Below are 25,611 nucleotides of genomic sequence, written 5' to 3' on the forward strand. Positions count from 1 at the left end.
ACAGCCGGAGCGTCCGCGGGAGGAAATTCCTCTTAAACCGCACAGATTAGATTAGATTTCTTTATTTCACGATGAGAATTACACTATAAATTTGCTACATTCGTCAAAAGTTGTTTATCCTCTTATCATGATCATCAAACAATACATTATAAATTAATAATAATAAAATGAATTGTGTCTCCCAATAAGGATCGTCATGTGCAAAGAAAAATATGTCAAACAATTATGTAAATATAAACCAACTTAATATTAATTTGGAATTGTCGTGAAAGTGCGACCATTTCGCTTCTAGGGTGTGAGGATGAACACCCTACCAACGGCGAGCGGTGCGGTGATAGAAAGCGGCCATTGGCATTTGGCATCACGTAAGTGCAAACTTAAAAGGCTATTTACAGTACATATGGGGCTACTTTATAGCACTAGTGCGAGAAGTAGCATATTATGTTACTGTGTCGAACATTTAAAGGGCCATATGTACTGTAAAACGTTGTACGATACATGTGCGAATAGGTAATTCGCAACTCGTGTCGATTTATAACACTCCCTTCGGTCGTGTTTTAATTTATCGCCACTCGTTTCGAATTTCCTATTTTTCGCACTTGTATCGTAATGTACTATTTTAGCGTCGCAGAAAAGTAAATCACATAATAATATATAAAATGGTTAAAGTTATTTTTTTTTTCTAAGGTTTTTCTCGTATCAACATTGTACAGGCTCAGTGACCACTTGCCAGAGTTGAGAGTACTACGAGTATATCCAACAAAAAGGATCTTTGCCTTCGATCACGCCAGTTGGGTACTCCGAAGGTGGAGAGGTGGAGCCCATTACACGTAATATATAGGGACCGTGCGCGTTGGAGGGTCTGCCATCTTGTGTCCTGAATCGGAACCATAAACGTGTACATTTACACGTCACGTGTTTTCTTGTGCATAGTAGGTTCTGCCATCTTGTAGGCTACATCGGAACAATAAACATCACATTTACGCCTCGCGCCAAAAATCTGACGGCTCCAGTGCTGCCTCCTATAGTTCATGCACGCTCCCTATACTCTGGCACAACCACATTGTCAGTAGAAACAGGCGAAAGATCAAATTTTCTATGGGGGGTCAACCCTTTGCGCCTTTATTTTTGATATTTGCCGCCTTTTTCTACATACAAAGTGAGTGATACGTCGATTGTGCTATTGGATACTAGATGACGTAGAAATAAAATATTGTCTGCTTTGTAAAGTTAAAGAGAAAAAAACGCCTTAAAAAATTTGACAGCTGTGGTGTGTGATTTATTCTCTAATCTGTGAACGCTACTTGTCATGACAATATTTTGTCGATGTTTTGGTGATAATAAAGCATTTATTTCTTAGTTTAATTGTGAAATGTATTTATTTAAATTAACTATTGTTCTCTGAAGGAAACGTATTGCAATGGAGCAATCCGATATGGGGTCAGATCAGTATTGTTTCGGTTGTTTGTGTGGGAAGGAAGAGAAGTCATTTTACTGCCTAAATTTACGAAACTCTATACTGAAATCAATTATACAGGTATTTTATTATTTTGATAATAGGAACATTAATTTATACAAGCTTATATAACCATTTATAAAAAAAAACATTAAAGTGTATATTTTTATAAATATAGAAATGTTAATGCTTAATGGACCGTTTTCATGCCTTTTGAGTGTACTTTGCAACAGAAAAAAAAAAGCATTAACTGAAAACTTTGGAATGCGTGTTTGTTTTGAGATGTTTTCAATATACATAAATATTATTGTCATAATTTTAGAACTGCATTCTATGGTTGTTATTATGTATTTTGTTGGTATATTTATATTTCAGGCAGAATGTGTGTTCCTCTGCTACCTCTGTAAGCGGGCCTCACAACAAGCAGAGCTGTTCATACAAAATGTCCAAAGTAACCAAATTCTACTAGAAAATATACATAGTGTATGTACCTATTTATTAAATCATTATTTATATTAGTTAAAAGATAGGAATGATATGGTAAAGTATATATGGCTATATTAAGTAATCACTCACGTGGTTATGCCAGAATATATTTCTCTGTCGAAACCATAGCCAGTAAGGTGGGATGTTGAAATTATAGGAGTTATTGGAGGTTACTCCTTAACCTTTTGTAAACCAAGAACACCTAAAGGCGTCATAACTGCCCACAGTGCCAGGGACAATTATAGGTGTCATGGTGCTGCAAAGTAACCATCACACTTTCTAGTAAGGTTTACATGAGCTCTATTGCTCCCGGGATTTTGGCCTTTGAATGATGTTTGTGTTTATGATATGATGCATTCAAAGGTTTAAAAATCAATTTTTTTATATAAGCAGGGAGTAAAATCAAACATTATGTTATGTTTTGTGTGCAGCTCGCGCATCCCATAGCAATGGTTGCATGGAAACAAGGTGCTCACAAATATCTGAGCATGCCTCTATTGTCAAGGTGAATGTACAGATATTTATGAGTCCCTTGGCCACTCCAATATATCTGATGGTGACTGTACCACACAATTATTTGACCAGAAACTTGTATTTGTTTAATCAAAATTGAAACAAGAACCTATTATATTTCTTATTAATATTTCAAAGGTCTGGAAGAGATTGCTCATAAGCGATAGGACCACCTTACCTCTATCCAATCGTCTTTGTTTTCCGTACATGTAAGAATATTGTATTGTATTTCAGGTAGAAGATTCAACCATACACTCAGTCCGGACACAATCCCGAGCACCGCACCAACTATCTTCAATGTCGTTAGATATAATAGAGTTAGGAACAACTATGTCAACTGAAGAAGAGTCCTATTTCGTCTATGATCATCGGGGACCTAAAGTTAAGCAGGAGATGAAGAAGGAAGGAGCAGCATTTGATGATTATGATGATGATAATACTGGTTTGTATTTCCTATGTGAATGTACAGTGGAAAAATAAATGTACTACTTGTGATTCTTGATATTATACGCCTGGCGTGGCGTCAGGGCACGATTCTCTGTTGACTTGTATAGGCTTCTGTTGCAACCAGAGGGTTGAGGAAGGCATTTCTGAATTAAATTTTTTTATTTTTATTTTTTTATTTTATTTATTCAGGATTACAACAGCTTATAATAATTACATGTGCAATTTTAAGTGTATAAAGCCAATTACAGTAATCCACAAGGTCAAATCGTGATCTTAGTAAATAGTTAAGAAGGTAGTTACAGAATAGTAGGTATACATTAGTGAACATGATTCAGCACTTACTGAGACACAATTAGCTAATCAAATATATAAAAAAGAACCTTTTATATTGAGGTAGGCAATATATTATAAAACAATATTTCAATATTATGTGTAAACTAGGTCTAGAACCAGTACGGATATTTATGTCTACATATATATAGGAGGGTGTGTGTGTGTGTGTGTATTTACATAATTTTAATTAGTTATATATTAAGTTGATTAAGATCTTCTATGACACTGTAGAATTTGCTTCAACAGAAAGTAACCATTGTTTAGGAGGTCCGGAGTCTGAATAAGGGAATAGATTTGTATGTTCATCACAAATATTTGTTTCTGACGTATGGATGTTTCTTATGTATGTATACACAACACAAGCCTTATTGAAGTTATTGTGGGACTAAGTCGATTGGTGTAAAATTGTCCTATAATATTTATTTAATGCTGTAGAGCACCACCACCAATTTTAAATGGCTTTTAAAGAGCTCCAATCATTGTCAAATTCCATTAAAAGACGGGCTTCAATATGATATGATATGTACAAATAAGCATTCACCAGTCTTTCTCATTATAAAATAGAATAATATTTATTCAGGCAATACGTCATTTGCCGCGTTCACACAGAGCGAGCCTACATGCGCGAGGCTATTTTCTTGCGCACAAACTGGCCAGTGTAGACGTGACGCTCAGGCGAGGAAAACGCATAAATATAAACGGATAAAATATATAAAAAATGTAAAAGAACTATACAAAACAAACAGATAAAGATTTAGAAACTGGAGCTAATACCGGTATTTTAAGGAATGATGCCCTTGGGCAGTAATACCTTGTTGAGCTATTAGGTATCTTTTCAGTTTAGACTTGAACCCACTAACAGTAATGCTCTCCCAAATGGGCGGTGGAAGGTTTTCCAGCACATTGTAGCAGCATAACAAAAACTGTCATAAAATTCAGTGATGTTATCCAAATAAAACGAATGAGAATCAATAATATTGTTTTAAACTTTCAGATTTCCAGGAGTCGTTTGTAAAAGAAGAGGATTTTCCTTTAAAGGAATTATTGAAAGAAGAGGTAATGATGATGGAAGTGGATCTGAAGAGCCTTAAGAAAAGCCTCAGAAAGGACAAGTACAAGAAAAGAAAGGTTAAGAAGGACATAGAAATTAAAAAAGAAGTTGAAGGTAGGAATTTTAGCGTTTCTATCAAATAACAGTGAACTTATGTATTCCTTTTATGGGAGCCCAAGATCGTGAGGCAATAATAATATTTTTTAGTATGAATAGTATTCAAGCTCACAATGATATACTTCCAAGAATATAAAATGTTGTACCTTATTGGCCAAATGACTGAATGAAATTAACTACCTATAGCTTATTAGTGGACATATATGTTCGTACTAATCTAATCCGGAGGTCATACCCTAGCTCGAGACTCATGTAATTATTTTTTTCTGTATTGGTTGAATTAAGATTTCGTATCCCAAACTAAAATTGCGTACTTTTCGTGTATGGGCTACCAACTCAACTATAATATATATTTCGATATTATCGCTGTAGTCAACAAAGATTACCAATCACGTGCCTCCGCGCTCCCATAGAAATGACCGTTCAGGACGGGCGGACGGGGGCTTCGCCCGTTTATTTTGTTCTATAGTTTTGTCTACTGAGATACCAATTTTCATTAATTACTTAGGTTTTACAGTAAAAAAAGTATTATTTTAGATGACTCGTAGAAAAAGTGATGAAATAGTGATATAATCAAGTTTTTTAATCTTGTACCTTACTTAGGCAACTCAGCAAGCTTTATTGCCTATTATACCACGATTATATAAAATACTATTAATATGGACAACATATTACAGAAATTACAGAATGCGAGATAGAAACAGTGTACATAACTCGGGAGCAATGCGTCGAGGAACGCACTCAAATGGCGCGCGACCAGCGCTACCTGGCCTCTACGTACAAATGCACGGACTGTATTAAAGGGTTCAACTATAAAGAAAGCTTTCACAAACATTTAGAGAAACATAGCGAGGTGAGTCATAAACAATAACTCTTTTTAGCGTTACGTACCTCAAAAATAAGGAACCCTTATGTGCATCTGTCCGTTTGTGACAGAATATTTGCTACGAAACTACTGGACCAATTAAGTTGAAACTTGGTACACATATGTAAGTATGTGACCCAAAGGCGGACATGTACTGTAAACAAATGAATTTTAAACATGGGTTATGGAGGTAAATGAGAAAACTGAAAAACAGAGTTTTGCAAACTACATATATCGTGTTAAACAGTACCGGCCAATAATATCCTGCCTTACCTTTATACCTTTGTGTTTGTTTGTATGAGCATGCATAGAGTAAACAATATAAGGAAGTTTGTGTTAATTGCATATTTTATTTACTAGTAATTTTATTTTTCCTTCATCGTGAGGAAACCTGCATACATCTGCGATGAAATTCAAAGGTGTATGTGAAGTCCCCAATCCGCATTGGGCTAGCGTGGGGACTATAGCCCGAGCCCTCTCGCACATGAGAGGAGGCCTGTGCCCAGCAGTGGGACGTATATAGGCTGAATTATTATTATTATTATTAATTTTATTTTAGAGGTTTCGTTTTGAGCAGTTGCGTTGCGAAAAGTAAAATAGTTATTTGTTTTACAAGAGGGCAAAGTTGTTGTTTAACCGCTTGTGCTAATATTGATACCCGAGCGTTGTGAGGGTTTCAAGACTTTCAAGGCACGAGCGATTAAACAAACTTTGCCTCTGAGTGTAACACAAAATTTTTCACCACACCAACGCGAGGAAAATACTAACTATGTAATACCAAAAAAAAAACCAAATCAAATCCAAATGAACGTAATAAAACATTTATCATTCAAAATCATCATTTAAAAGTCAATTCTACCAGCTAACATAAGGAAACAACTCAATAATTGCATCTGACTACTTTGCCCCACATGTGGATAAAATGTAACTTTCTCATTCGTTTTTGAACAACCAAGAAGGACTTTACCAGTTGGTGTGGTGAAAATAATATTTTAATTTATATTTTTCAATTTGTAGCTTCAATTTGTAGCTAAACCCAATATTCAACGCGATCTTGGTCATTCTAAAGTACGCACTAAATATGCGTCCGTATGAAAACTCATGATTATTGATTGGTAGAAAATGCCTTTGGGCATTAAGTCCGCTATTTGTACTTTATTTGTTATATTGTGCAATAAAGTTTAAATAAAACTCAAATGCAGTCCAAACATTTGGCAGTAGAATTAGGATCGTGTCATTCAAGAAGACGTATTGTCACGTTATTAAAGGTATATGACAAATCTGTGCGTCATCGTGGATGACACGAACTGTAATACTGTACGGCGCCATTCGTTTCGTGGCTACTGAATTGTCGTAATCTTGAATTCAAAATATAGATATTATTTTTATCATTTAGAAGAATGGCGATTACGAATGCGACGTGTGCAAACAGCGAATGAGTACAGAAGAGAAGCTACTCTGTCACAAGAAATACCACGAAAGGTGGGTTAATTATTTGTATTACGTTTCTAATGGCTGCCAGGCCAAATTCGCTGTTTTTACGTGGCTATAGCATCCTAGAACGTATATAAACAATAAAGTAATGTACACAATATTTTAGCTTGGTAATAGATCTTTAATTATCTGTACCAATATTTCAAAAAACATATAACAAGTAAATATTTTTTCCGCGAACCTTTGTCTCGAGTTAAAATCCGTATAGACTTCCTTATTATGCAACGCTTAGACACGTAACTGTAAACCAATAGTAAATAATGATGTACACTTCAATTATGTCTGCCGATTTTTCAATTATATAAATATTTTTTGAGAAATCGATACTATTCAAGTTCGCGCGTTTCCCCGGCGCTCGGGTATCTACGCGGTCGACGAGGGGCAGTCGCCGCTCGGCCGTCGGACGGGGACCCTGTGTCCCTCGACGCGACGCGCGCACAATTTTTCTCTGTGAATTGATCGTACGATTTTGACTTTTGAGTCTTAGGATACTGTTCATTTCAGTTTAAAGTCGTCGAAAAGGGGGGGGGGGGGGGGTCGAAGGAGATTGATCGCGCTAGGTCATTCAGATAGGGGCGGCCTTAAACAGTCGTCAGAAAACTGGCAACAACACATTTGCTGGGATTCTAACTAGTGACCTGGGTGATAGAATTATTAGTCCATTTTAAGCAAGCTTTCTTAGCTTAGTTGTTAAAAAGAGCCATTAGCCGTTTGAATCCCAGCGATTTTTCTTTCTACCTTTATAAAAAGAAAATTGCTTGTGTAACAGGCGGTACCGCTGCCCTGTATGCGGCCTGACGCGGGTCAGCCGACTGACGGTCAAGGACCATTACTCCGCCTTCCACTCGGCCGCCCACCACCGCCACTGTCCGCATTGTGGTAAAACTTTCAAGTAAGTATGCTCAGTGGTCTTTCACTCCGTACGAGCACGATCGGCTCACGACGAAATTGCGGTGATCTTTCTCTTTTACTCTCACTAAGACGTAATTAGAGTGACAGAGAAAAATGCCCGCAATTGACGAACTTCGATTTTCGCGGTTATAGCCCTGATCCCGACAGCGACAGCCCAATGAGCGAGAGAGATAAAGATAGTTTATTATTCAAGTATGCATATTACAACGCGCTTATGAACGTAAAATAAAGCTACACCAGCTCTAACCCACGCCTCTGACCCGAGAAGATTTAAATCCCTATGTAATGTTTATTGATGGACGGTTTTCATGTATAAAGATTTTGCTTCTTTTTCTACACTCCATAACATTTTGTTTAAAATTTTACCCGTTGTGTATAGCTGACGGCGGCGACCTAAACGTTACTTATACTTTTACCATAAATTCACCTCAACTGTACTTGCTAGCGATTGTATGAATTGGCTCGTAATAGTTCATCGTGCTATGCTGATATCAAGGCTCAGAACCGGTTTTTAAAATACCGGTAAATACCGGTTTACTTCGGTTTTCCTCCGAACTTTTATAAGAACGCGAACGTTGTAAGAACTTTATTGTAACCTAAAATCGGTTTATTCGACGAGTGTCGAAACGGCCGGCCGGCCTGTTGGTGTGCCACGTAAGCATAGACACCGACATATGAACAAACCGGTTTTTATTGCTCTAAACCGGTTAATTTGTCAAGAACTGTTTTCATAAAACCGGTTTTAAAATAACGGTCTTTCGAGCGAAACCTACATTCAAAGGTTTAGCGCCAAGTACACGATAACGATTTATTGACGTGAAACATGTACGAAATACATGTTTCACGTCAAGAGACTGTTAAGCTAACAATCTTAAAACTAGTTCTACAGAATACATAACTACTACTGAGTAGTGGTATATTGTTGTTACATATGTATACATACCGTGATTATATTATAATAAATAAATTTCATAATGTTTAGACGTCAGGTGTCATGGCGGAAGCACATCGCGAACGTGCACGGCCGCGCGCGCGTCACGTGCGCGTACTGCGACAAGAGTTACGCCAACAGAGACGTGCTCAAAGCGCATATGATCGTGTGAGTCCACGAGTGAACTTTTTGCTTATTTGACTTAAGGTGGTTCGCTTTCCATACAAAAAACTATTTGCTTTTATTAAGTCATTTATTTTCAAACATTACTTTGCGCTAAATGTCAAAAAATATATTTTATTTACTATAATACTTACAATTTATTTAAAAACACAACATAATACATATAAAAGTTAAAATCTAAATCTAAAAATAAATGAAACTAATCTTAAAATAAATAATTAAAAACTATCCCCCTGCGGCATGGTGCCGTAGATGCTGGCAGCATTTCCTCGTTGTATCGCAATACTTATTCTCTGTGTATTAAACTTTGTTTAATACAGAAATCACGCAAAAAACTTTATATTTTTTTTAATCAAAATAACGTTTTTTGTGGGTTTTCTGTATAAAGTTTTACTATAAATTTAGCGCAAACGAATATTCGAAAGTAGATAGATGCGCACATAATTATGTAGTAATAGTGTGTAATGAGTTCATACAACGCAATTATTTTGTATGGAAAGCGTACCACCTTAAAGTCGGTCCAAACTAAGGTTTTCTGACGTAATCAAAATAATAGTACATTACGATACAAGTGCGAAAAATAGGAAATTCGAAACGAGTGGCGATAAATTAAAACACGACCGAAGGGAGTGTTTTAAATCGACACGAGTTGCGAATTACCTATTCGCACATGTATCGTACAACGTTTTACAGTACATATGGCCCTTTAAATGTTCGACACAGTAACGTAATATGCTACTTCTCGCACTAGTGCTATAAAGTAGCCTATGTACTGTAAATATAGTTTTTTTAACCTCTAGTCGCCCAAGAATCAAAACTTTCCAAGGTAAATGCAATGTTGATTGTCAAAATAAAAATTCTAAATACAATAAAATAGGAGACCTTTTTATAGGTCTCTGGGAAGCTAGAGGTTTAAGAGGAAAGAGTACGGCCGATTCTCCATACAAACGTAGTCCCCATTTTTCTCTCTGGATACTGACATTTTGAAAAATATTTTTGCATAATTTTATGTAAATTAACCATAGCTATGCCCCTTTGCCTTTTTTCAATTTTTGTATTATTATAAAAATTAGGAGCGAAAAAAAGATTTCAAACAAAATTTTAAATGCTTCGAATTTCTATAATAATAAAAAAAGTCGAAAAAATCAAACGAAAGGACATAGAACAAATTGTGTCAAAATATTTTCAAAAAATATGAAAAGGTAATTTCGCGCCGGTCTTCCAATTTCGTCTTAATGCTCTAAAATGACTGAAGTTAATAATTTTTTCAATTTTAATACAAAATGAACCCACCTAGCGGGTTCTAGGCAGTGAATGTGTTAGTGTGTTCCAGCCGGCACCCGACAGAAGTGTCGGCGGGCGCGGTGACCAAGTCCCACGTGTGCCCGGAGTGCGGGATGGCCTTCAAGGCTCCTTCCCAGCTCAAAATACATAGCGTCAAGCACTCGCTCTCCAGGGATTACTACTGCGTCGAGTGCGACAAGTAAGTATAGGTATAGGTACCATACTGATAAAATGGACGCTCGATATTGGTCTGGTCTGTCATTGCCTTTTAGTTCGTGTAGCTACCGTTGGCGCTTGTTGCGTATGCAGCTGTAATGTTCAGCCAAGGTATGGTTGGACCGGACCGATACAGTGTTATGTTTACGATGCTTGATATAAAAATAATCTTTACTTAATTTAGTCGTTATCTTTTATCTCTTTTTCAATTTGTTCACTCTATATTATTTTGTCTTTTTCCTTCTTGTCTGTTACCTTTCGTGATATTTCTCACTTGATGGTCTCATCGGAAGATCAGCGCTGGAAGCCACCAGCAACATGCTATTGCTGAGATGAGGCCATTTCGTGGCACTTTATACTTCCTTTGTTTTTGTTATATCATGTAATTTAATGTGTCTTGTTTGTGTCTACGAATAAAAATTATTCTATTCTATTCTATTCACTTATTACGTAAGACAATTTTTGCCAGTTTTTGAACCCCCGCCTTATGCCAGACAAAATAAGAATAGGCCGACTCCCTCCCCTATTTACTATTTATTACGTAAGAATCTAAAGTAACTTAATGGACCCGGGTATGTCCTTAAACTACGTCCAAAAGAGAGGTATGGGCATTGTGAATGTCATCTGGCTTTGTGTGGTAGGGCACAGCCAGTGGATGTCATTCCAGATCTAGAGCAGAGCCCAACTGGGGAAGTACGTCCACTTTACAGAAAACCGCAGCCAAATAACACTAGACCCTACTCATAGTGTTGTATTCCTGCCGGTGAGTAAGGTTGTCAGAACTCAACGAGGGTGTCGAGTGTTAGGGTCGGCAACGCGCATGTAACTCCTCTGGAGTTGCAGACGTACGGTCGAGGAAATAGATTCTTTAGCAGTTTACGGTTCACTTTACATCGGACAGCTCTTAGCATAAGTATGTACAACCAAATTTACTGTAACCGCAAGTTGCTGAGAATCAATTTCCTCGACCGTACATAGGCTGCGGAGCTGCTTGCCATCAGGCGGGCCGTATGCTTGGTTGCCACCGACGTAGTATAATAAAGGTCAGTAAAGCAATTTCGTTAAAGTTAAATTGGTACTTCGGTTCGAACCACACGACATACTTCTTAGCTAACCGCTCTTCCTAAAATCTAAACCGATTTACAAACAATTGTTTAACGCTTCGTAGTCGGGTCTGTACTCGATTACTCGCAGGCTCGTCGATTTACACCAGAAACTGCCTCCTTCCCTGCTTTGACAATAACGCCGTCTATACTCTATATTTTTAGGTATTTAAATAAAGTTAAACAAAATCTACCCTCAAATGGCTCGTTAAGCCAGTTGAGGGTAGATGAAAACATTACATGATCAAATAATGTAGGTTGAAGTCAGATCGTTCAGTGACAGATCCAGGCATTATTGTATTTGGTTGGTTAACCAATAAATGTTATACCTACCCGAAAATATACAAATTGTTAGTTTACTGTTTTTTTATTTAAATACCTAAAGATACATAGTATAACTTTCTTACCGTAGATGTTGCTAGGGTCCCTTAGACCCATATGGTGGGAAAATTCGCTGGCTATGGATGAGGTCTTGGTGGCTCAGTTGGCAGAGCGCTGGAGTATCGATCCAGACGCCGTGAGTTCAAGTCTCAACCAAGGCAGTAATTTTTCCATTTTTAATTTATTTCTAAGCTTAATAGAACAATAATGTTGTATTTTACAACTTAATTTTAGCTGGAATTGTTTTACAGGAGCTTTAAGTCGGCATCAATACTGAAACATCACCTGAAAACGGCGTCAACTCACGTCAGCTACACTGAATTACCGTAAGTAATTTTCTACCCGTAAAAAAGGGTTATTCCCACTAGTTACCAACCAGTGGTAACTAGTGGGAACTAACCTAACGAACGTGGTAACTACACTATTTATATATATATATATTTTTATATTATATTATAGGACATTATTACACAAATTGACTACGTCCCACAGTAAGCTCAATAAGGCTTGTGTTGAGGGTACTTAGACAACGATATATATAATATATACATACTTAAATACATAGAAAACACCCATGACTCAGGAACAAATATCCATGCTCATCACACGAATAAATGCCCTTACCAGGATTTGAACCCGGGACCATCAGCTTCGTAGGCAGGGTCACGACCGGTTTGGCCTACCGGTCGTCAATTACTGGGATTTTTTTCCTTGTAGTTACCACGAAAATTTTCTTAGAGTTCGATACAAATAAACGCAGTAGAAATAGTATAGTAATATAAAGTGCTTTAATAAATAATGATAAGTTGATTAGTGTTTCAGTAATCTGCCTTAAAAGTGATCAAAAATAGTCGTAGTTACCACTGGTAACAACTTGGTGTTAATGTTGTTACCGCTTGGTAATAATGTTACCGCTGCCTATTTGATGTTTGAGTAATATGTACCTTAGAACGCTTTATTTATTTATTTATTTATTGTTCGGAGAACCAACAGCTATAAATTGTACAATAGTTATATATATAGATAACAAAGAGCCAATTATAGGTTCCCACCGGTAGCAACAGGTTAACAGATAATTGGTGGCTAGCACTAGATTTTTTTTCTTTTTTTTTTTTACAACGTGTTTACACTAATATTTTTAAATATTAATACTTATTATATTATATACTGAACAAAGAAACCAAAACATATTAGTAAACTTAATACGTTAATCGATACAGATACAATAATATGCCAACGCATACGACTCGCTCACTCAAGTAATTTGTCTGTTAGAATCCGTCTTATAGTTGTGATGTTGCTATTAAAAACGTCTATATCCCGCTCCTTCGTTAGCTTCGTTAGTTTTTTATGTCATAAACACAAGCGTCACTCAAACGCCAAGGTCCCGGGCGCAAGGTTCAGCTCGCCTTCTGGCCTCTTGGCGTCATATAGGGTCCAAAAGGTGCCTTTGAAGAAACCAGCACCATATTTTAGTATGTTATTAGGCATGTAAGGCATGTTATTCTGACTAAAAAACCACCGGGAGACAGTTTCTAAGACAGTAATCAATTAATCATTTAAAATTGGTTCGGGTAACATCTTTGTATTAAAACATTATTAAAAACGTTATTTCTGTGTTATCTAAAATATCCGTTTATTCGGTTATTTTGAGTATTATTATTAAAAAAGTAAAATAGTAGCAATGAATTATTTAGATTTGTTTCTCAGTTTGGCCTGCGAACATTGCGACAAACGTTTTGCGATCCGACGCGACCTGGAGCGACACACGAACCGGGTGCATCTCAACATAAAACCATTCCAGTGCGACCGCTGCGAAAAGGTAACTTAAGGGAATATGAAATAAAGGTGGATTTTCAAAGAAAACTTTGTAGCCACGTAAATTTACTGCCGCCTTTCGACACATGATTAAAACTTTTAGAACGCCATTTGACTTTGATCCTTATTCTTTCACTGATATGTGTTAAATTTGTTAAATATCAAAAAGTGGCGCCATCTAATAGATCAAAGGCCAAAGGTATGGCGGCATCGTTTCGAGCGATGGCGCCACAACCTTTAGCCGATGCTCGGCAAATTCTCTTTAATATTCATATTTATTATTAATAATATACACATACATTACATGTCAAAATTACAATTAGTGAAATGAAATTAAGCGGATTTTAGTTAATACCAAAATTTAGATAATAATATAAAAATATTCACATAATGTGTTCAATAAAGTTACAAATTAAAAACTATAATATTTTACCATGTTCTACATTTAATACTACAGAAGTTTAATTCTTAGCCGCGTTCTATTAAATGCATATGTACTTTACTTTCCTCGTATTTCAAAATTCAAAAATTTATTCTGCAATTAGGCCTCAAGGGCTCTTTTACAAGTCAATACAACATTTATAGTAACATCATATAGTGCCATGAAAAATACATAACAACATTTATAAATACAACAGCCAATACCTGGGTAAACATTACATTATAATAATCTTAAAATAAATAATTAATACAATACAATAGAGATGTATAGTCTCTATGGTTAAAAATACATTAAATCTGGAGATGTAAAAGGTCCCCAATGTCAGAGTACTAATACTAATAAAATTTGGAGGTGTAAAGTCTCTCCAAGTGTCAAAATAAAATTTATACTAAATAAATAAACCGCGTCTGGACTGTTAAACTAGCAGTCTCATAAACTAATGCTACATTCTGTACATAACTAGTATGTACCAAGTCAAGTATATTATACAATATGACAGAGACGTATAGTCTCCACGGTTAATACATTAAGTTTGGAGATGTATAAGGTCCCCACGGTCTGAGAAAAATAATAATACACAATAATAAGATTTGGAGGTGTAAAGGTTCTCCAAATGTCAAAGAATAAAAAAAAATAAAAAATTGTATGAAATACATATTTCACGTCAAGATGTTTCACATATTTCACGTTTGAAATGAAAAGTAGAGTTTTTAACTCGGTTGAAAGGCATTTCAGTCTCGGACTATTGGCGCTCTCATTGCGTTCGAACTATCTCGGCAGAAATGGGTGCCTTTCATCCCTTGGTTAACAATTTAGTACATGGTGTATTATTATTATTAGAGCTTCAATATTCCACAGAGAATTTTTTCGTTTGATATATATATTTATAAATATTAATTTTTATTTTTCTTCTGTAGACCCCTTCTGGGTAAAAGCCTCCTCCAGCTGTTTCCATTTGTTTCTGTCTTTTATTTAATAAATTAAAAAAAAAAAAGACATGGTGTATACACCGTGTTTTTTTTTATTTCCGTTAATTTCAGGGGTGTATTCTGGAGTTTAAATTAAGTAACTTTCTCAAAGACACCGGTATTCTAATTAACTCCATTTCGGTGATAATCAATAATTTATTTTTATCTTATAAGGCCCTTACAAGCGTATACATTTACCTTAGGGCCTGTTTGCATAATAAATAGTGATTAGTACGAGTGTATGCATTTACTTTTTTTTTTTTTTTTTATATTATAACATTAAGACTACTACTAGTAGACTAACTACTAAACGTAAGTACTATCTCGGACGATGGATGTTCGAAATGACATTGATATTTCACAGTTTTCAATTGTTTGGTTAAAGTAAATGTAATGCCCGTGTTACAACAACGCTATACGCAACATTTAGTTACTTTTTATTTTTTTGCAAATTAACCATGTTTCTTAGTTGCATGCATAGTGTTGCCTGTCTACAAAGCATTAGACAGTTCACAGATTTTAAATTAATAATCATAATTTTTAGTCCTTTTATTATTGTTTTGATCGTAAATTAATACACTTTCAGATTTTTTATTAAAATAAGCGCAGTTAAGTTTAAAAAGATTACTTTATTTTGAAGACAAAATTGCGGAAAATTTGGAAAATCTCGAAAAGTTGGTGATTTTTAGTATGTGATTTAGGCGGTTTTTTTCGGGGTTTGTAATTATTTAATATTTAAAGTCATTATCTTAGGTATATCACAAATAGTATACCTTTCTGATAGTAGTAAGATTTTTCTTATATCTCTTACTGAAAATTATATATTTACATAAATATGATTTAGCCTATGTAAATTCTAACACTGATTTAGCAGTAAAATCGTTTTTTTATGATTATGTTTCCCAGAATCAGTAAACAATTATGTAACACATATATTAATTTCAGGCAAAAAGAAAAAATCATTAATTTAAGGGTTAAACGTACAGTCAGCATCAAAAGTAGCGGATGAAACAACGCGTCAAAAGTATCTGATATTCCGGATAACTTTTCCAAATCTCTAAAATTCACTTCCAAAACTATATCTTTTTCAGTCTCAATTTTTTTTTAATACCACGACGGTGGCAAACAAGCATACGGCAGATGGTAAGCAGTCACCGTAGCCTATGGACGCCTGAAACACCAAAAACGTTGTTAATTGTTCTACATATAGAACCATCCCTTTTTGTTAAGCTGTTACAGAAAATACTTTTGAAGCGTTGTTTGACCTGCTACTTTTGATGCTGACTGTACCCATATCCCGGAGTTAACGGAATTAAATAAAAACGCGGTGTATGTGTGCAGGCCTACGTGAACGCGTGGTCCCTGAACGAGCACCGCCGCCTCGTGCACGAGGGGTTCAAGCGGCCGCTCAAGTACCCCTGCCCCATGTGCGATAAGGTCTTCGACGTGAGTACATATTTGTAGTAGTCATTTTAGTCATTTATTTAAAGGTCTCTCGCTTTCAATCCTTCCTGTGCTGAGCAAGATCCCGCCAATCCCGCTGTCAAATCAACGCATCCATGTCGTCTGCCATCTCTTTCTCGATCTACCTCTGCTACGACTACTCTGGAGGTTTGCCAAAGGGCAATGCAGCGGAGTATCCTGGGTGTCCGAGGATCTGACTGAGGAACACAGAGCTTCGCTCCAAAACCCGTGTCGTCGATGTTGAGATGAAGACCGCCAGGCGAAAGTGGGTCTGGGCTGGACATGTCTGCCGGATGCATGATGACAGATGGGCCAAAATAGCCACAAGCTGGCATCCCCAAGAGAGGCGTATTGTCCAAAAAAATTTTGTAGTCTACTAAATTTACTGCCATCTTTCGACACAGGACTAAAACTCTTAGGCCCACTTGCACCATTCCACTAACCCGAGGTTAACCGGTTAAACCTGGAGGTACCATGGTTACCAGTACAATTTGACACTGAGTTAATGGTTTAACCGGTTAACTCTGGGTTACTGGGTTGGTGCAAGTGGGCCTTAGACATGGATTGATATGGTTATTTGACCCATGTTCTTTAACTAATATATGTTAAATATCAAACGGTGTCGCCATCTATTCGAGCATATATTTTCTCGATTTATTCGGGGCACGTTTTTAGACTTTATTTATCTTATACCGAGAAAAGTTCAAGCGCCCGCTTAAATACCCCGTGGGGATCCAATTTGTTGGATCTCTAAGGTCGAATCACTTAAAAATACCACTACGTTCCCTTATCTCTTTCAAATGTTCCATTTTTGTCGATAAAAATTAATCATTTTTAGGGTTTCGTACCCAAAGGGTAAAAAAAAATATGTTTATTTCGGACCATAATCCATAGAAATTGGTTAGTAGCTTCTTAAAAATCTATGTTAGTCTTATGAATAAATATATATCTACAGGAAACTTAACCTAGTAGGTATTGGGAGCGATAAATAGTTTGTCCCTCCCAATAACCACATCAACCCACTATTTTGTGAGCGAGCAGTCGAGACGATCGGCCAACGTCCTTAGCATGCTGTTGCTGCTTCCGCGCACTCTCCCAAGCAGTGAGGCAATTCTTTTTCGCCTTATGGCAAAGAAGTCGTCGGTTCTAGCCTCGGTGAACATGCCCGATGCACTGCAGTGTTTAGGTCGCCTCAACAGCATTCTAAGGACGTTGTTGTATTGCACACGCAGTGTATAGGCCTTCTGTGTGAATCTCACCCACAGGCTGCACGTGTTAAACGTCTGGCACGTGTAGAACAGGACCCTATTATTAAGACTCCGCTGTCCGTCTGTCTGTCACCAGGCTGTATTTCATGAACCGTGATAGCTAAACAGCTGAATTTTTTACAGATGATGTATTTTCTGTTGCCGCTATAACAACAAATACTGAAAAGTACGGAACCCTCGGTGGGCGAGTCCGACTCGCAACGGTTTTTTATCCTGGATCATGAGATACAGCCTGGTGACAGACGGACAGACAGACAGACAGATGGATGGACAACGAAGTCTTAGTAATAGAGTCTTATTTTACCCTTAACTTTAAAAACGATATGATATTCAAGACAACTCTAAAAACATTATACTGACATTTCGATTAATTAAAAATGTCGTACATTTTGTCCGCAGCGTAACCAGATCCTCAAAGGCCACATTCGAACCCACACAGGTGAGCGCCCCTTCCAGTGCACGCGCTGCCCCGCGCAGTTCACGCAGGCCAGCATCCTGGGGACACACGTCAAGCTTATACATCTCAAGCTGACTAGAGACGGCAGACCGAAGGCTTTAGCTGGCAAATAGTCTAGGCTAAGACCATGGTTCAGTCAGACCGGTATACTGGAGACCCATCTCAAGCTGGCAAATAGTCCAGGCTAAGACTCTAAGACCATGGTTCAGTCATACCGGTATACTGGAGACCCATCTCAAGCTGACTAGAGACGGGAGACCGGAGGCTTTAGCTGGCAAATAGTCCAGGCTAAGACTCTAAGACCATGGTTCAGTCATACCAGTATACTGGAGACCCATCTCAAGCTGACTAGAGACGGGAGACCGGAGGCTTTAGCTGGCAAATAGTCCAGGCTAAGACTCTAAGACCATGGTTCAGTCATACCAGTATACTGGAGACCCATCTCAAGCTGACTAGAGACGGGAGACCGGAGGCTTTAGCTGGCAAATAGTCCAGGCTAAGACTCTAAGACCATGGTTCAGTCATACCAGTATACTGGAGACCCATCTCAAGCTGACTAGAGACGGGAGACCGGAGGCTTTAGCTGGCAAATAGTCCACGCTAAGACTCTTAAGACCATGGTTCAGTCATACCAGTATACTGGAGACCCATCTCAAGCTGACTAGAGACGGGAGACCGGAGGCTTTAGCTGGCAAATAGTCCAGGCTAAGACTCTAAGACCATGGTTCAGTCATACCAGTATACTGGAGACCCATCTCAAGCTGACTCGAGACGGGAGACCGGAGGCTTTAGCTGGCAAATAGTCCAGGCTAAGACTCTAAGACCATGGTTCAGTCATACCAGTATACTGGAGACCCATCTCAAGCTGACTAGAGACGGGAGACCGGAGGCTTTAGCTGGCAAATAGTCCACGCTAAGACTCTTAAGACCATGGTTCAGACATACCAGTATACTGGAGACCCATCTCAAGCTAACTCGAGACGGGAGACCGGAGGCTTTAGCTGGCAAATAGTCCAGGCTAAGACTCTTAAGACCATGGTTCAGTCATACCAGTATACTGGAGACCCATCTCAAGCTGACTAGAGACGGGAGACCGGAGGCTTTAGCTGGCAAATAGTCCACGCTAAGACTCTTAAGACCATGGTTCAGTCATACCAGTATACTGGAGACCCATCTCAAGCTAACTCGAGACGGGAGACCGGAGGCTTTAGCTGGCAAATAGTCCAGGCTAAGACTCTTAAGACCATGGTTCAGTCATACCAGTATACTGGAGACCCATCTCAAGCTGACTAGAGACGGGAGACCGAAGGTTTTAGCTGGCAAATAGTCTAGGCTAAGAGTTATTAAAAAAAAAAACCTGAATGCAGAATAGGCGCCTGATCGTTCTACATCACCGAAACGTGTTATCTCCGAACGAGTTGTTACATGGATTTGAACCGTATTAATTTGACGGTAAAATTGCTTTTTAAACGGACTTGTTCCCGGTCACTTATGGTGGAGTCAGTTGCAGTAGTAACCGCTACATAAAAGAGACAATATATGAGTCCAAGTCTAGTCAAAGGTTGTCCCTTCCCATAAGGACGAGATTTGCTTGTCTTTATACGAATAACCAGTCAAGAGCGTCCTTATGGCCTAAAGTGGGACTTTTTGCTTGGAAACGACACATATATTGTTTAACAGACTATAAGTTTCAGCCCAAAAATTTCAACAATAAAACTTAATCACAGTAATACGTAGTTTTGTCGTTAAAATACTAAGAAATAGATCCGAAGACAATAGTTTTATTTATTCTAAAACAGGTAATAGACGAACTGATTATAATAAGCTAGATTTAGTCTAACGCCATAATATTGTTAAATAAAATTTCGTTTTAATTGAAAGTGTTTTATTTTTAATTCCCAAACAGTTGTTGGAGTAAAGATAAGTAAAAATATGTCTGAGAAAAAATTGTGACTCCGAGTTTGGAGTACCTCAAACTTCAACATTTATTCAGTAAATAGGCCACCAGCGGCGGTATCATGGTTCCATTTTTATCACTTGTCACTATGCCCGTCACTTTTGCGCTTACATACTTGTTAGAACGTGACAGGCATAGTGACAAATGATAACCAACCATTTTAAAAATGCACCCCTTCAAAGTTTTATGGCGCTAAACACGACTGCACTTGGTTAATGTACCATTATCTGTCCATTTACCTGTCACATATTTAAAAAATAATAATCATTCGTTAGCCTATGAATTAGGGTCTTGTTTGGACTAGTGTAACTTGTGAAATGTTTTAACTAGGACTATCATTTTCATGTCATCTTTTAGCTGATATCCTGTACTGTTTTTTAAGAATATAAAAGTACAGGTCAACGACCTCGTTTTCGATAAAATATAAAATGTGATTAAAAATAATATGAAGACAATTTTTATCTTCGTTATTAATTTTCGAGTATTTGTGGGAAATTCTCTGTAACATTTATGCCCTAATTCATAAGCTAACGAATGATTATTATTTTTTAAATCTGCATGTAAATGGACAAATAATGGTACATTAACCAAGTGCAGTCGTGTTTGGCGCCATAAAACTTTGAAGGGGTGCATTTTTAAAATGGTTGAGAAAAAAGATCGGTATGGGGGGTGATTTGTCGATAAAATTCATCGTGCTATACGTGGTTAACGGCTCCACTATACGTGTACAAACACATTGTATAATACAACTATCATTGCAGCGGCGGTATTGTGGTTCCATTTTTATCACTTGTCACTATGCCCGTCACTTTCGCGCTTACATACTTGTTAGAACGTGACAGGCATAGTGACTAATAATAAAGCCCCGACCATCTTAACCCTACAATTAGTTATTTGCATATCAATACTTTATGTACAGTCAAGTGTATAAATATGTGTGTACACATTTTACTCAAAAATATTGTCCCATAGCATCTTATTCCAGTGTAATAAGAGCGTAGTACCCTATTTATGAGACGATTTATTCGATACTTATTTTTGCACTTGACTGTACATATTGTTATTACTTATAAATGTGAAATTGCAAAAAAACCATAATTCCTCCTAAAATCCTTCCAATCAATCCTTTCCTATTTTCCTTTCAATACTTTTCTATTTTTTTTTGGGCCACTTTAAAGTACGGATGTCCTACCGTCTCCAATTCTCCCTCAATTGCTCAAAGGTTAACTGGAAGAGATCCCTTAAAGGGATAAGTTCACCTTTGTACTATTGATGAGTGTTTTATTTCCTGTTTTGTTTTCAATTTTGTACAATAAAGAGTTTTACTACTACTACAATAGTACATTACGATACAAGTGCGAAAAATAGGAAATCCGAAACGAGTGACGATAAATTAAAACACGACCGACGGGAGCCAGGAGGGATCGTGCGAAGTGCATGGTGAGTAAAGCGATCCCATCGCATAAGGTGGCAAAAATTTGAACTAACTGCGGTACAAGTTATATGGCTCGAAATGAAACTTAATTTACGATTACTCGTGAAATATTAACTTAAATTGCATGGTGTAGGGACCATTGTAATCTGTACCCCTAGTGTAAATTTAGTCGATAGCGAAACGTGACGTACGCGTTTGCGTTAAGTCTCATTTTGTATGGGTTTTTGAACAGCGCGCCAAGCGGGAGGTTTTGGAAAGTCAAAAATCTTATACAAAATGAGTGATATTTTTCTAGAGAATGGTTATAGTAAGTTATCCTTAAAAGATAGACATTTAACATTGCGGACTTTTTTGTAGACCCATGAAAGAGACAACCCCACCATACATCGCGTTGTTATAGCTCAAACGGATTAGGCAGCATTTTCGATTAACGCTCCTAGCCAGCTTGATGTCTTCCGACATCGTTATATTTCAACCAATTTACACAAAACCGTAACAAGTTATATACCTAAGCCTTCCTCAAGAATCACTCTATTGATAAATGAAAGTCGTATAAAAATCCGATCAGTAGTTTTTAGTTTAGGAGTAGTTTTATAAGATGTAGTGAATTGACGTTATCCCCTAGACTTGCGGACGCTAGGTTGCGTGACAGTCGTGCACATACCGAATTGAAAGTACAACTTTCAGAGCAATCTAGCCAAGTCGATTTAACCTCGTAAGGCCCAAGGTCCTACCTATAGGACTTATTCAGTTCGATGAAATTTAAATCATATTCAATTGGAACAGAGTTGCATTTGGTTAGTTTCATTCAATTTTCAAACAAAATAAAATCAACTGTATTCCCTGCACTATAGGTTCAAATTCTAGTGGCAAATTTAGGATTTTTCATTTCTATGGCTGGGCCTTAGGAGGTTAAAATGATGAACTACGTGTGTATGGAGAAGCGAGCTCGCTGGGGACCTTCAGGATGTTTAGGGTAAAATAAAACAGCAAAATCTCTATTTATAATCTAATTATTATTTTCAAAAATATAGGAAACGTGAAACAATAATTTAACCGCCTAAACATAAATAAGATAAATATCTGCATCACAAACAGCCGGCCGGGCCGCGAACGTGCACTCCTTGACAATAAATTAGTTTTCCATCACTTAATTATTTAACGCTGACATTTACTGTTTCAGTTGTTAATTTTAAGATCTAAGGCTATTATAGTGATATAAGGTGTATCCCAATGATGCATGGGAATGATTCATATGAATGCACCTTTTCCCATCTGTGCCCAGGAACAAATGGGATCACACCCAATTTTAGGAAGTCATTCAATAAGTAAAATTTTAAATCTGTTTTTAAATCTGTTTTCTTTGTGGTGCAATAAAGAATATTTACTGACTCTTACTTACTTACTTACTTACATTTTTTGAATTATACGCTCCAAAACTTGTTCTAAAGGAAATATTTCCTAGTAGTTTTAGCGATTTTTACACCATAATTTGTAAATAATCATTGACATATATATAAGGACGGGCCTTACGGGCACTAAGAATGGTGCTAGTTCAGTGGTGTCACTCACGAATTCGAGCCAATCGTGCAGTCTAACGCAATTAGTTGCGACCAATCGCGGGCGTGCAGCGAACTCATCAACCAATCGCGTTGTGGCGTTAGACTTCACGATTGGTTCGAATTCGTGTGCGTGACACCGCTGTACTGGCCCCATTCTCATTGCCCGTAAGGCCCGTCTTTAGATATATATGTCAATGGTATCTTTAGGTCTTTCAATAAAAGTAAATAAAATCTACCCTCAAATGGCTCCTTAAGCCAGTTGAGGGTAGATGAAAACATTACATGATCAAATAATGTAGGTTAAAGTCAGGTCGTTCAGTGACAGATCCAGGCGGTTTTGTATTTGGTTGGTTAACCAATAAATGTTAAAACTACCCGAAAATGTACCAATTGTTTACTTTTATTATGTTATCTCAAATGAAGTATACTCGTTAAACACATACCTAAAATACTTGTTAAAACGTTTCCCAGATAGCAGACATATGATCTTAAAATGTAACAACTGAAATATCACACAAAGCACAATTCTCGCTCTAACTCCATTAGCTTGCCATTGGATACACAATCTTATTACATTAAACATAAAGTACAATATGGTATTACAGTTAATACTGAATATTTGTAGAAATCTTCGTTAGAGCAAGAAATGTGCCATTAATTCTTATGTTACTCATGACATGAACATAATTAAATATTACGATTTCTTCCGATTCATGATTTCTTTCATAAGTAACTCACATTATAACTTAATCTATATAAAAATATACAAAATGTACAGCATTGGAACTGTAAAATGTAGGTTTTTTTTTTATACTGCTTCAGTGGCAAACAAGCATACGGCCCGCCTGATGGTAAGCAGTCTCCGTAGCCTATGGATTTACGCGGTTTTACTTTATTTGAACCACTTCCCGTTGTCTAATTGAGCTGAAGTTCGAAATACCTAATACCAACGCTAAGATGTATACCTGGGGGCTAGCCAAGATGGCAATTATTGATGGAAATCGCCAATCAGTTAAGTAATATATATTTCCATACATCCCGATATTTTCTATTTTCGTTTGATGTTTTTCGATGTACGATCATCATGATCATGTCATCTTGGCTAAGTACCCTGATGATGCAATCCAAAAAAATACAAGAGGGAAAAAACATTATTAGAAACGTCGCCTTGTGATCAACAATGAAATTCATAACCACAACTTGTTTGAAGTAACTTTTGATTTTGTCAGTAGTTCTGTCCAATAGGGAATATTACTCAAAACTCTGCATAGGGGGCGCCACTAGCACAAACAGCATGCAACAATGTCATACTTATTCGTAAGAAAAAAATCGTGAAAACTTGTCAAAGATATTTTTAAGGCATAGTAAATGGTTTACTAGTGCTGCCTCTGGTGGCAGAACATTGCAGTATTACTCCCTATTTCATTTCTTTATTTTTTGTTATTTTAAATAACAGCTGAAATTACAGTTCTTAGATTCGAATCAAAGAGTTACTTGTAATTAATTATTTTATTGTTCCAATACAAAATTATTGACAAATATATGCCCACTGTTCAATCATGTCAATGAATATAATCAAAAGCAATGAAATTAAAATACCTCTTGTATGATTTCCAAGTGTAGCAGTTATCATTGCTTATGAATAGTTTCTTTTACATTTTTTTTGTATATCATTATTTAAATAATTATTTTATAGTCTTTCTCAAGTTGTGAGCAAACACTAACGCCATCTATACAGTACAGACATTAATTAACAACATTTAAAATGGCGTAACAAAATTAAGTCAATTCCATATATTTTAGCTACATATTGATAATATTGACAATAGAATAGACAGAGAACCAATGCTAAGTGTTACGTTGGTAACACTACTCGTCGGTTCTTATTTTGTGTTATGGCAACTCTCTTATATCCAAGATGGCGTCGTCTGTGCCCTATGTATGTGTTCCCACAAATATTTCATTAAAATAAAAGTTATTAAGTGTAGTTCGTCTATCTTGTACCATCATTACACTAAGTTTTTTTCTATTTAACCAAAATACTAAGGTTAACTGGAAGAGATCCCATACAGGGATAAGTTCGCCTTTGTTGTATTTAATTTACTCTGTAACTGTGTTTTTATTTCTATGTACAATAAAGTATATACATACATACATAATACTTAATCTTGGACGTCCACGGCACGGCACGTTTTACCGTCACGAAAAACAGCCTAATTTTGTTTTCTGACAAGTCGATTGCGCCAATAGGGGGTATTACTGCAATGTTCTGCCGTCAGAGTTCAGCACTAGCACATATTGTAAACCATAGAGTAACTTATACATACTATGCCTTAAACAGTTTTATGACAAGTTTTTAATATGACATTGTTTCGAGGCGGTTTGTTTACGAAACGTGAAAATCGAAATCTGCTTCTCTATCGCTCGAATATGCAACTGCCAGAAGAGACTTTTGTGTTTCACGGTAG

General features: G+C 36.9%; 1 protein-coding gene across 4 annotated transcripts; it reads left to right on the forward strand.

Moving 5' to 3' along the window:
• Window positions 1-771: 771 nt before the first annotated feature.
• On the forward strand, window positions 772-20,063 carry LOC133530748 (oocyte zinc finger protein XlCOF6-like). Of its 4 annotated transcripts, XM_061868792.1 has the most exons (14): window positions 789-1,537; window positions 1,832-1,939; window positions 2,690-2,897; window positions 4,230-4,400; window positions 5,081-5,256; window positions 6,665-6,750; window positions 7,532-7,654; window positions 8,657-8,773; window positions 10,122-10,271; window positions 12,024-12,098; window positions 13,483-13,594; window positions 16,342-16,446; window positions 18,132-18,284; window positions 18,454-20,063. In XM_061868792.1, the coding sequence occupies exons 1-14, from the start codon at window positions 1,421-1,423 to the stop codon at window positions 18,469-18,471; spliced, it is 1,719 nt and encodes a 572-aa protein (XP_061724776.1). In that variant the 5' UTR covers window positions 789-1,420; the 3' UTR covers window positions 18,472-20,063. The 4 variants fall into 4 exon arrangements, with proteins under 4 accessions (XP_061724779.1, XP_061724777.1, XP_061724776.1 ...); XM_061868795.1 differs by having other exon boundaries at window positions 772-1,537; window positions 5,090-5,256; window positions 18,132-20,063; XM_061868793.1 differs by having other exon boundaries at window positions 777-1,537; window positions 6,668-6,750; window positions 18,132-20,063.
• The last annotated feature ends 5,548 nt before the right edge of the window (window positions 20,064-25,611 follow it).

Source organism: Cydia pomonella, chromosome 23, assembly GCF_033807575.1.
Source record: "Cydia pomonella isolate Wapato2018A chromosome 23, ilCydPomo1, whole genome shotgun sequence".
In the NCBI taxonomy this organism is placed as follows: domain Eukaryota; kingdom Metazoa; phylum Arthropoda; class Insecta; order Lepidoptera; family Tortricidae; genus Cydia; species Cydia pomonella.